Source organism: Mesoplodon mirus, assembly GCF_964341445.2.
Source record: "Mesoplodon mirus genome assembly, chromosome: 11".
NCBI lineage: Eukaryota > Metazoa > Chordata > Mammalia > Artiodactyla > Ziphiidae > Mesoplodon > Mesoplodon mirus.
Window position 1 is genome coordinate 18,120,640 of NC_138987.1, and position 13,360 is coordinate 18,133,999.

The 13,360-nt window shown below is 35.3% G+C and overlaps 1 protein-coding gene across 4 annotated transcripts in view; it reads right to left on the reverse strand.

Annotated features, from left to right (window-relative positions):
- Window positions 1–13,360, reverse strand: part of EEA1 (early endosome antigen 1) — a 525,485-nt gene that overhangs the window by 50,216 nt on the left and 461,909 nt on the right. For all 4 annotated transcript variants that reach the window (XM_082635349.1, XM_082635350.1, XM_082635351.1 and 1 more), the window contains one exon: window positions 5,388–5,726. In XM_082635349.1, coding sequence (XP_082491475.1) covers window positions 5,388–5,726 — 339 coding nt within the window. The remainder of the gene's footprint in view (window positions 1–5,387; window positions 5,727–13,360) is intronic.

A 13,360-nucleotide genomic window follows, 5' to 3' on the forward strand; every position in this document is an offset into this window, starting at 1 on the left:
AAAGAATAGTTTCTTAAAATATTAGGTGATTCTCATTCATTAACTTTAAAATTGCCACCTAGCTAAAACAAAAGGAGAAATTTGTCTTGGAGCTAGAACTATCACTTTCTCAAATTCCTTATTTTCGCTAATACTACCAGAAATAACAGCTGGTTTCTCTTGTGGGATTGGCTGGGGGTGGGTCCATTAAAAAAAAAAGTTTGTATTAATTTTAGAAGAATTACTGCACAAGTGCTGGGAGTGCAGAACAAAAAAAGGTGGCATGGAGATAAAGATGCAAGACATTCGGCAAGGCTTACACACTGAGAGTACTTCTACACCCCAGCGTCGTAACACATTAAATCAAATCTCAGCATGTGCCTCAGGAAAACTGGAGATTAATAACAAGCATTCTATACAATTGCTTTCAATCAAACCCATTCACGTTAAATCTGAAAATATTAAGGGTCTATAGCCTTTGTGTCATATATACACTTATATGCTCTACACGTGCATATTTCTCTGTAAAAATTCACAGTTGGCAAGGAAAAAATAAAGTTCTATCAGAAGAGTGTACACCCACTACTTTCTTATGTTATGAAGCAACCTGCAGCTGTCAAAATATATCCTATCCTCAATAAAGAAAACCAAAGTGGATTTCTAAAGTAAAGCATGCTTCAATCTAACTAAAACAGGAATCAGTAACAGTTTAAGAAAAGACATTTATTTTACTCTTGTCCTAAGCCAGCACCCTGACATCTCTCCGTTTTCTTCTTCTTCTTCTTAAAGTGCAGTGAATTAGCACTGTAGTAACTACCCAAACCCTCTCCTTCTCACTACAAGAAGTAGATCCAATCCTGGTACGTGAAAGCAAAGGAGGCCTTCAAAGTAAATTCAGATTTCAAGCATCTAAGTGCTTGATCTCTTACAGACAGGCATCACCTACGTCTAGTTCCTGAACTTGTTGGATAAGAATCACCCAATATCATTTTTTTTTTTTTTTTTTTTTGTGGTACGCGGGCCTCTCACTGTTGTGGCCTCTCCCGTTGCGGAGCACAGGCTCCAGACGCACAGGCTCAGCGGCCATGGCTCACGGGCCCAGCCGCTCCGCGGCATGTGGGATCTTCCCGGACCGGGGCACGAACCCGTGTCCCCTGCATCGGCAGGCAGACTCTCAACCACTGCACCACCAGGGAAGCCCCAAGATCATTATTAACACAAAGATAATCAGACTTCTCCCCTAGAAGTTTAGATTTAGTATATTTGAGCTAAAGCCCAGAAATCCATGTTTTCATAACAAGAATCAGATGATATTTAGTTTCAGGAATAATTTGCCAAAAAGCAACACTTTAAAAAGCAGCAGTTTTCAATCTCAACTACACAGTACAATCACAGGGGAAACATTTAAATACACCAATGCCCAGGCCTATGCCAGAGATTATGGCATAACTGAGTGGAGGGTGAGGCCTTGATATTGGTAATTTCTTAAATTTCCCCAGGTGATTCTGGTGTGCAGACAGAGTGAAGAACCACCAAATTAAAGATAAGTGTTGCTCTGGATGTAGAAAACAAACTTATGGTTCCCAGAGGGTGAGGCGGGGGGGGGGGTGGAATAAATTGGGAGATTGCGATTGACATGTACACACTACTATATATGGAATGGGTGGCTAGTGAGGAGCTACTGTGTAGCATGGGGAGCTCTACTCAACACTCCTCTGGTGGCCTATATGGGAAAGGAGTCTAGAAAAGAGTGGATGTGTGGATGTGTGCGGCTGATTCACTTTTCTGTGCACCTGGAACTGACATGGTATCGTGGGTCGACTATACTCTAGTAAAAATTTTTTTATTAAATATAGATAACTGTTGCTCTGAAGCGAAGATTTACTAAAGGGGTGAAAAAGAGATATTATATATTATAAATAACTGTCATTCTTTACTGTACAATCCTGATAAATCCCTGATCCTTAAAAAGAGATGAATCTCAAATCAAAGCTGCCCAAGGGTGTAAGCAGGCCAAAATCCCTTAAGCCATATGCCTATACCATTTTAGAGTAAATATGTTAAGAAAAAAAAAGGATAAACTAAGAGCAAAAATGATGCATCCTGGAATTATTAATAGAATGGTCTATCCTAAAGTTACATTTTGAGATATACATACATGTATATGTTCTCTGAGAAATTTAGTTTTGTAAACTTATATACACAATTCTTTATTCATTAAGTTCCAATTAATGTTTGCTAAGTGCCAGGCCCTATTCCAAATGCTTCACAAATATTAACTAATTTAATCCTTATAATAACCCTATGAAGACAGTTCCATTCTTATCCTCTTTTTGATAGATGAGCAAACTGAGGTACAAATTAAATAACTTGTCCAAGCTCACACAGCTTGTAGGCCACAGAACTGGAACTCAGAAAGCTGGCTCTTAAATCCACACTCATAAACCACTATGCTATTTGAGATGGCATGTTAGATAATCTTTTAAAATTAAGTTGGATACATGGGTTGGGGAGTGGGAGGTACAAACTACTGGGTTAGACAGGCTCAGGGACATACTGTACAACAGCCAATATTTCATGATAACTGTAAAGAAAAACAAACCTTTAAAAATTGTATAAAATTTTTTAAAAATTAAAAAAAGTAAATTGATGACTAATTGTTTAATTACATAACACATCTGCACATCTGTGGCTATTTTTAAAGTGCTCACAAACACAAATATGAAGAATATGGGGTACTTTGTTTTCAAGTCCTTTGTTGACAATTGACAGCTATCTATTTTTGTCAGCACTGATATGGGAGCTGAGGATACAGTGGAGAGCAAAACAAACCCAGTTCATCCCTACACTCCTTAAGGACGCTGAAAGAAGGTTTAAGGTGAGGCTCACTTCCATTCTTCCAATAAATACTTACTGAAAGCTCTAAGTATAGAGGCTGATAGAGTACAGAATAAAACAGATTCCTCAAATTAAGCAGCTCACCGTCCAAAGGGAATGGTAGATAATACGCAAGTAAACTAACTATACAATATAAAGTATTATAAAGAAGAAGCTTGCTGGAATAAAGTAGGGTACAGAATAAATGGAAAATAAGCTACTGAAATAGAGTGGTCCAGAAAAGCTTTATTGAGGAAACAATACCTGAGCAAGCCTTATGAAGAACTGAAATCAAGAACACTCTAAGAAAAAAACATGGGCAAAGGACCTAAGGCAAGAAAGTACTTTGAAGTGCTGGGAGTGTTTGAGGAACTGAAAGGAGATCAGTATGGCTGCTTCACATGTTGGAGACAAGCTTGAAAACAGACATAGTGTGGACCATACTACACACAAGTGCTTGCATGACCAAGTAAGATATTTGGATTCAATTCAAAGTGTAAGCAAAGCCACTGAGGTTGTTAAGCAGAGGAACAAAGTGATATCCTTCACCTTTTAAAACAAGGCCTCTGGCTTCCATACGGAGAATAGACTAAGGAGGTCTCTAGAAATAGGAAACCTGTAAAAAGGCTAACAGTAGCCCAGGTGAGCAATGGCAGCAGCTGAGATGAAGGGTAGTGGCAGTACAGATGAAGAGAAGTGGACAGATCTGAGTCAGGCTTTGAAGGTAGAATCCAGACAGCATGCTGAAGAGAAGATAAATGGTATCACTTCAGGGTCTTCAGTACAACCTCTTTATTTTGTACAGAATTGTGACGAAACCAAATAATTAGGTACACTCAAGTCTTGGAATAAAAATATTGTTTGAGTAGGTTCTCAAAAATTCCTGATGCCCCTCCACCCACTGACAACCAAATGAAACCCAAATTCCTCAGCCTGCTATTCAAAAGTCTGCATAATAAACTTCCAACTGCTCTTTGGATTCAAAATAGTCCACTACTATTACACATACCCTATCCTCGGAGCAAATGCATGTCCCTCCCCGGTTCTTGTAATACTTCCCTGCCTCTAGTTTACCTTTCTGCCTGGAAGACCCTCCTGCCTTCAAACTGCTACTTGTCGAAACCCATCCAATATTCACAATTTCAAGCACCACCTCTCTCTCACACAAAGCTTTTCTTGATCACATTAACAGGACAAAATAATTATACAATATGAAGTACTATGGGGGGGGGGAGAAAACAGGAGAGGAACTCTTCCAAGTCCCATGGTATATGAGATCATTTTATTTTAATTCTCACATTCATTGGTATAGGATAGTACTTGCCTCATCCTCAATGAGATTTACATAATCATTTAAGGTAGGTACTGCTTCCTTTTTCATTTCTGTATCTCCTAATAAACAAGGTATAGTGTCTTTTAGAAACCATAAATGCCCCATTTGTTCATTTGAACTGAAAGGCAAATATCTAAGTTATTCATTGATATCCCCAAGCCTGTTTCCTTCGATTATGAATGCCTGCATTTGTTCATTCACTTACTTACTAAAACATCTGCTGATTAATCAGCAAAATGCCAGGTAGTTGGGATAAAAAATGAATAAGACATTGTCTCTGCACCTGAAGAGTTCAGAGTCTAGTGAAGAAGGATACATAAGTTATGATAATATACTATACTGTGATAAGTAAAACAATCAAGATATGTAAATGCTTAAGCCATCTCTGGAGGGGGTGGTGGTGAGAAGTGGCAATATGCAGAAAAAGATTTCTGGAAAAGTGACAAGCGGAGAAGAGAAATAGGAAGAGTATCTCAGGCTAAGAAGACAGAGGACTGATGCCACAAAAGCCAAGTATCACTGCCCTATAAATGAAAATAGTTGAAAATTATCAAAAAAAAAAGTGGCTGAGGACTTTAATCTCCCGCAAATTTCCATTTGTCTACCAACTTTAATGTTACCTATAAGAAATAATTAGAATAGAGAATTCAGAAATTAAGTTAATGGCAAAGTCAATCAGAAATTAAGTTAATGGCAAAGTCAAAACTTCCATGAAACTTCTTCTGATAGATATTATTTACCTATAAAAAATAGTTGTTAGGACTAATTTGTTTTCTTCTTTTAAAATATCTAATTTTTATATTATTGGTTTAACAGTAATTATATTTTTAAAATTTAGTAACAAGAAAAGAAAAAAGATAAGAATTTTTAAATAAAAGAATGATCAACAATTTGAATTATTATAATAGCTAATATCTGCTGAGTACCTACCACGCACCAGGTACCATTCTAAGCAATTTATATGTATTAATTCATAAACACTTCACAATAATACTATATGATAGATACTATCATTTTAAGGGAAATTGAAATTAACAGAAATGAGATCTGACTCAATACTACAGGTTGTGAAAATTAAGAGTTATTTTTTTTAAATGACAACTTTTTTAATGAACTATATTATGATCAAACAACCATCAAACACACTAAGAAGAAACCATAGGGGGAATTACAATAAATAAAAGTTAACAGCTCTTACTTGATTAATTTCACTTTGGAGTTGTAATCCATGCTGTTCCTTTTCTTCTCTCTGTTGTTGTAGCTGTTTAAACTCTGCCTTAAGATGCTGGTACTTGGTCTCCACTTCTGATAATTCTTCTTTGAGCTTTTGAGTAGCCTCTCCCTTTTCACCTAGCTCTGCCTGTATTCTCTGCAGTGAGGTTTCAGATGCAGATAACCTTGACTGAAGCTGTTGACAATCTAGGTCTTTTTGATGAAGGTTTGCTTGTATATTCTTTTTACTCATACATTCTTCATTATGTTTCTCCTCTAACTGAGTATAGTCCAGTTCTTTCTTCTGCAACTTTTCAGTCAAGTTCTGAAATAACAATTTAACAATTTTTTTCTTTTCCTAATATTTTCTTTTCCTTTCCTAATATTTTTAATTATTCTAATTATTCAAATAATCTTTAGAGCAATATCATTTCCTACTAAATGTTTTAGTAAATATTATAATATAAACAGTGAAAATATTTTAATAGAGAAGAATTAAATTGTTATATACTTATGATTTTATTACTGGTCTACTTGACTAAGCTCTATTAATATAAATTAATATAATTTAAGAATTACCAACAAAATTTTGACATAAAATGAAAACACTAAAATCTACTAACTAGATTCTTTAGGCTATGCAACATATTTATAATCTCCCATTTGAGTTAAAAATTGAAACTACCCCTCTATTATCAAAAATTACTTTAAGTAACAATATGGTAATTCTGATTTTTGGCTTTGAAATTTCATAATTGGTAAGAGCTTTAGCAATAACAATACCATTTACTGCTCTAGTATGCCTGATTCTACCGATTCCTCATTTTTGCTCTTCTTGACAAACATCATTTTTAAGAGTCACAAGTTTAAGACTTACTCAAATTTCTTTCTAGGTGTGTAAAACAGTGATCTAAAAATATCACTTACCTGCCTTATATTTGTTATTTTACTCAATACTATCAAGTACAAAATATAAAAATGACACCTCCAATCAAAGATCTGGATCAACCAGCCTAATCAAATGTTAAAGTCTGGGCTCAGTGGAGTTTTTACTACTAATATTGAACATTTTTAGTCAAGATATTTACATACAAGATATGGATCAGAATTTTGACTCAACTCTGTAAGAAAGATAGCCAGGAAAAGAAGCCACTATAAGCACCTGATGAGTCAATCATGGACATTTATTATACTCATCTTTATATACAGTGTGCTAGAAGGGGATAATACAGAAATAGTGGAGGGCAAGCAAAACTTCTGGCCTTTAAACAGACTATAATCTAAATGAAACACATTTAAAAAATTTTTTTCTAAGTTAAAACATAATGCACAAACAAACATAGATTAATACAAAAGCTGTGTTAAATTTCTCCAGTGCACAATTTTTTTTTAAATGAAAAGAGCAAAGTCAGGTGGGGCTAACTAGTAAGTTAAAATCACCTGAAAACAAAGTTTGAACTTGGTAAAGTAGTGAGAGGAGTTAAGAACAAGGTATATATATACATGACTCATGCCATCTGCTCTATACAAAAAGACACAAAGGAAAAGACAAATAAGTTGCAAGAGGGGACACAGGGGAGTCATAAGTTTAGATAATAGAGTGGGAAAGGCAGCAGTAATGGTTCTTAAACACGTGTCTGAGAAAAAGGTCATTAATGTAAATTACCAAGTATAAATATACTATAGAAAAAGCAGTGTCAAAAAGATATCAGTATATGTAAGAAAGACAAAGTGGGAGACAAAGTAAAAAGAGCACCCGGAAGTTTTCAGCAAAATTAGCAAAGAAATGTGTCTTGACTGACCAACAGACACAGAACAAAAGAGGTAGAGCCAAAAGACTAGAGAAAAAAATAATAATTTTGAGTCAAACTACTTGTTAGGAAAGTTCTCTTTTTATAAACATTTTTTGTCTTACTCGTTAGTAACTCCACATCTTTCTTGACTTGATTTCATACTTTTTCTTTTAAGAAAATAATATTTATTTTAGAATTCATAAGCTAAATTAAGTCTATTCATTGATCATTATAAATGACTTGCATCTTTTCAAAGAAAATTCTAAGTTACTAAATTCTATGAATGCAACCATGCTCACAAATACTTGGGTGGGATATAATTTTAAAACATGCTACAAAAATTAAGTCTAGTAGTGAGGTAGTGAGCCTTCCTCATAGGCTTACTCATAAAGTGCCCAAGTAATCCTACTAGTTCTATACATAAAGGACCCCTCAGACAGCTTTACTCTTTAAGAAGCAAAAATACATTATAACCATTCACTTTAAAATTCACTTATCCTAAAAAATTAATCAAAATCTTCCTACTTTATTTCACAGATGAGATAATTAAATTTTATTTAAAAGAACCTAAAACACTTTCTTTTTAAATAACCTAATCCACTCACATTATATATTTTTATATGCAAAATGCTTACTATATCTAGTATCACAAACTGTTTATCCTTAATTATGGTCTTCTCATGGAATCTGAAGCAAAAAGTCTAGTGAATATATGGTTTTTGAAGATTGATTTTTTTAAAGTACAGTAGAATCCATTAAAGAAAACAGTAATTGCACTTTCACTTCTCCATATTAATCCTTACAACAAAAGATGATATAGACATTATCATCCCCATTCTGTGGATGAAGAAGCTAAAGCTGAAAGAACCTGATATGACTTGGCCAGGTAGCAGAGTCACATATGATGATTCTAAGTCCAATAAAGTTTTCACAACACAATTCAGACACTCCATGAGTCAATTCAGGCTTCCCAAAGCATACACTATTCAAGTTTAAATTATAAAATGAATGTTAAGCTTAACTCATAATTATCATTTTAGTAAGCAAAATTCTTTCCTTCCGAATGTCCAGTCCTCTTTTGATTTCCACACCAATTGTTCTTTCAACATATTTCCTCACAGAGACAATTTCCCTGTATTAGACTCTGTTATTCACTTGTTACTAGCCCAGGTAATGAGAAGAAATGCAAAAAGAATGGCATTTTTTATTGTTTGATAGCTTACAAAGCGGTTTCAAGGATCTCATCTCGTTTGTTCCTCAAAACAGCTTTGTGAGAAAAAACAAACTGAACTACTTGTATCTCTCCAACATCTTATATTTTGTGCTCTTACATGTCCCCATGCCTTCTGTATCTAGCTCTCAAAATGAAATGCCATTAACCCCTCTGCCATGTGACATGCTCCTAAGCATCCTTAAAGACTAAGCTAAAGGGACTTCCCTAGTGGTGCAGTGGTTAAGAATCCGCCTGCCAATGCAGGGGACATGGGTTCAATCCCTGGTCTGGGAAGCTCCCACATGCTGCGAAGCAACTATGCCCGCGCCCGAGCGCCACTACTGAGATTGCACTCCAAGAGCCCGTGCTCCGCAACCAGAAGCCACCTCAATGAGAAGCCCGTGCACTGCAACAAAGAGCAGACCCCGCGCACCAAAACTAGAGAAAGCCCACACACAGCAATGACGACCCAACACAGCCAAAAATTAATTAATTAATTAATTTAAAAAAAAAAAAAAAAAAAAAACAAGAGTAAGCTAAAAAGTTATGTCTTCAACAAGAGTCTTTCCTGATTTACTAGGAAGTAAGTTAGGAAAACATCCACCTTGGTCCTGACTCAACTCTGCATCACAAAACTTACAGTAAATAAAAACAGTAACAACAAACATTCACTGAGGTGCTTACTCTAAGCCAGGCAGTGGTCTAAGCACTTCAACATCTATTAATTTTTTTAATACTCATATCAATCCTAAGAGGCAAATAAGTATAACAGTACTTCTTAGCAGAAGAGGACAGAGACTTTGAGAGGCTCTGGGTTACAGCCAGTCAGTGACAAAGCTGGGATTTAAACATGCCTTTCACCACTGTACTATGCTGTTCATCTCAATATACCACTTTGCAATACAGTGGTAATATACAGCAATACAACTACTTGCCATATCTGGCTTCTGCTTTGGCCTATGAACATCTTAACACTGAGACTGTGGAAAAGCGGAGAGCAATGAAGGATGGAAAATGGGTAAGAGGTGAGACCCAAAAAATAACTCAATCTCTTACAATGACCTATATTGATCATATTAGTAGCTTTAAATAAGCATATGATTTTGTTCAGAATTTATATGGAAATAGTTAATTAAATTGAGCTGCAGGATTTTGTTTAAATGTCAGCATATGATTCTTATTAGAAACTAGAAAGGAAATTTCTTCAAGATTCCTGGCTTGCTTTTAAGTTTTCAAAGCCAGTGATTAAAAAAACACTGGTTTAATGCTGAAAATCTTGACATTAACACAAAAGTAACTATTTTTTCAATTCATTATATTTTATAATGTTATCTATCCACCTTGATGCTGCCTATGACCCATAAAAGCTGCCCAAGGCATTTCATTAATAGCCTTCAAAAGACCAGGCACAGAGATTTCCAAATTCATAACACTTGGATATCATCACTGTCAACAATCATGGTTTGCCAAGGACTTGGGTGAGGAGAGGTGGGGGAGCAATGATAATAAAAAAAAGGTAGATGCACATCTGTGCTTGCTCTAACCAGTGAAAAAAATCCTAAACAGGAAAACACTTCGAAAAAAAATTTGAAGTCTTACTTATGTAAAGATTATTAAGATTAGTAGAAAATCCTATTATTCCCTAATCAAAAATATCCTAATTTTACCACACTAAACCGTCTTGAGTCCATGTATTATTCATAAAAAAAAACATAGTACTTCCTTTAATAGTGTGAATGTATATATGCATGTGTGAATATATATATATATATATACACACACAATCTGTGCTTCATTATCCCTTATTAATAGTTTAATGTTTCAAAAATACAAAATAAATTACACTGATCATAAACATAAACATCTGTTGTGTGTACACCTCTGGTAAATTTCCAAGAGGTAGAAGGTCAACTCTGAGCTCAAAGGAATTAAAAATCAAACTGAGGGACAAAGATAAAACTAGAGTATATGTGGAAGTTTTCTACATATAGCTTGACAGGAGGGGAAAAAAGGGGGTAGGGAGACACAGAGGTTTTCATAAAACTTAAAAAAGATTAAATTTTAAAAACCAGTCAGCACCAGGAGTATACAGAAAAATGGACAATGGTAAACTGGTATAATTACTCTGGAAAATAGTTTGGGATCATCTAGTAAATTTGATTATGTATATAGCCTATAACCCAGCAATTTCACATGAGACTACGTAACAGAGAAATTCTTACACAAATGCATGAGATTTGTATGTGAATGTTCATAGCCACAATATTTGAAATAGCAAGAAAAAAGAAAAACTGCGAAAAAATAGGAAGTATATTTGGGTCACTTCTGCTGCATACCAAATAATATAACTGTCATACAGAAGAGCATTTATGTGATTGAATTATAAACTGAGCTAGTTGCTTTTTTCCATGAAACACCATTTTTAAGAATGACAGACAAACTATGACTATTCAGATTTGGGGAGGAAGAAAATCTGTCACTTCAAAGGATAGAACTGATAGTATTGGTTGCCAATGATAAAATTCAAGCTTCCAAATGAAGCTTAGGATTTTGGAAAACTTGTATCCACCACCATGAGCTTGACACTTCCTCATACCTATAAAGTATTCTAAGATTGATGGTGATATTGACAAATGTGATTAGTTTTATATTGTACAATGAAATGTGTCAATATTTGGGGAAAAAATCTGCATAACTCAGTGAACCAATATTTTCCACATGACTAATGCATAATGTTACAAAATCATGCACAGGAAAGACCCATTCAAAAGGCAAGACAGAGGAAAAAATTTTATTGTTACAAAGTACAAAAACTGCATTACTATGGTTTCAGATTCTACACTGTAATTAACTTTTGAGAAACTATACTTTAGTTTCAGTATAATATCAAATAAAAATAGCTACAATTATCTGAAAAGGCTATTAAGATAGTCCTCCCTTTTCCAACTACACATCTGTGAGACTAAATTTTCTTCACACGCTTCAAACACATCACAACAGATTAAATGTAAAAGCACATGAGAATTAAGTAAGTCATTAAAGCAAAGCCAACAAATTCACCATACCTTTGAGTAAAAAGATTTAATAACTTCCTATTCCTCCACCACCAAAGAAGTAAAGACATGGGAAAAAAAAGTATTGATACCAATACCTGACCTATCCCAAAACTAAATATTATCTGTTGCTCATCTTTAAAGAACCAAGGCGGAAAATATTAACATTACAGAATACAGAATAAGAACAAAGTTGGAGGTCTCATACTTTCTGATTTCAGAACTTATTGAAACATACAGTAGTCAAAACAATGTGGTACTGGCATAAAGAAAGACATATAGACCAACAGAGGACGACTAGAGAGCCCAGAAATAAACACTCACATACATGGTCAAATGATTTTCAACAAGGGCTCCAGGACCATTCAATAGGAAAAGGACAGTCCTTTCAACAAATGGGGCTGGGAAAACTGGATTTCCATATGCAAAAGAATGAAACTGGACCCTTACCTTACACTATAAAAAAAATTAATTCAAAATGAGTCAAAGACCTAAAACTATAAAACTATTAGAAGAAGACATAGGTGAAAAGCTTCATGACGCTGAACTTAGCAATGATTTCTTGGATATGGCAGCAAAAGCATAGCAACAACAACAAAAAATTGATAAACTGAATTCTCTCAAATTTAAAACTTCTGTGCATCAAAGGTGTGATACTGTAAAATATACATTTGGTCTTGGTCCCCATTTCTGGAACCAGGCTCCTAAAGCCCCAGGAATTCCCTATGTGATAAGAGCAATAAAGATATCCTTTGTTATTCCTAACAAGCCCCTTTCAACCACCTATGAGTTCGTATTAATGAGGTGATTTTTTTAGAAAGCCCTAAGGATGGGGGTTGGTTGCCAGGGGAACCAACCTTGAAGAAAGGGTTAGAACTTTCAGTCCCACCCTGACCTCCAGGGAGGGAAGAGGGGCTAAAGGTTGAATTAATCATCAGTGGTCAATGATTTAATCAATCATATCCGTGTAGGAAGGAAAGGGTTTTGAGAGACTCTGAGTTGGTGAACACGTGGAGAGCACCCAGAGAAAGCATGGAAGTTTCAAACCCTTTCACACATATCTCACCCTATGCATCTCTTCCATCTCACTGTTCTTAGGTTATGGTCATCTATAATAAGCCAGTAATCTAGTAAGTAAAATGTCTTCCCAAATTCTGTGAGTTACTCTAGCAAATTAATCACACCGAAGGCAGGGGATTGGGAACCTCCCATTTATAGCCAGTTGGTCAGAAGTACAAGTAACAAGCTGGACTTTCAATTGGTGTCTGAATTGGGATGTGTGGCGGAGGTGGGGTTGGGGTGCTCAGGCAGCCCTGCAGGACTGCACCCTTCATCTGTGGAATCTGATGCTAGCTCCAGGTAAGCAGTGTAAGAACTGAGCTAAACTGTAGGACACCCAGCGGGTGTTGAGAACTGTTAATATACGGAACACCCTCACATCTGATGTCAGAAGTGAAGGTGCAGTACAGTATTGAGAGTAGAGACACATAGGAGCGTTTTTCCTTTATAAAAAGATACAATCAACAGAGTGAAAAGGCAACCTAAGAGGAAATATTTGCAAATCATATATCTGATAAAGGGTTAATATCAAAAACATATAAAGAATTCCTACAATTCAACACAAAAACACAAACAATCCAAAGAAAATTACATAGCCAACAAGCATATGAAAAGATGATCAACCTCCTAATCATTAGGGAAATGCAAATCAACCATGAGGAGATACCACCTTAACACTCAAAAAAAAAAGAAATAAAAATCACAGAAAATAACAAATGTTGGCAAGGATGTGAAGAAACTGTTGAATCCCTGTGCACTGTTGATGGGAATTTAAAATGATACAGCCACTATGGAAAACAGTATGGTGACTTCTTCAAAAAACTGAACATAGAATTACCAG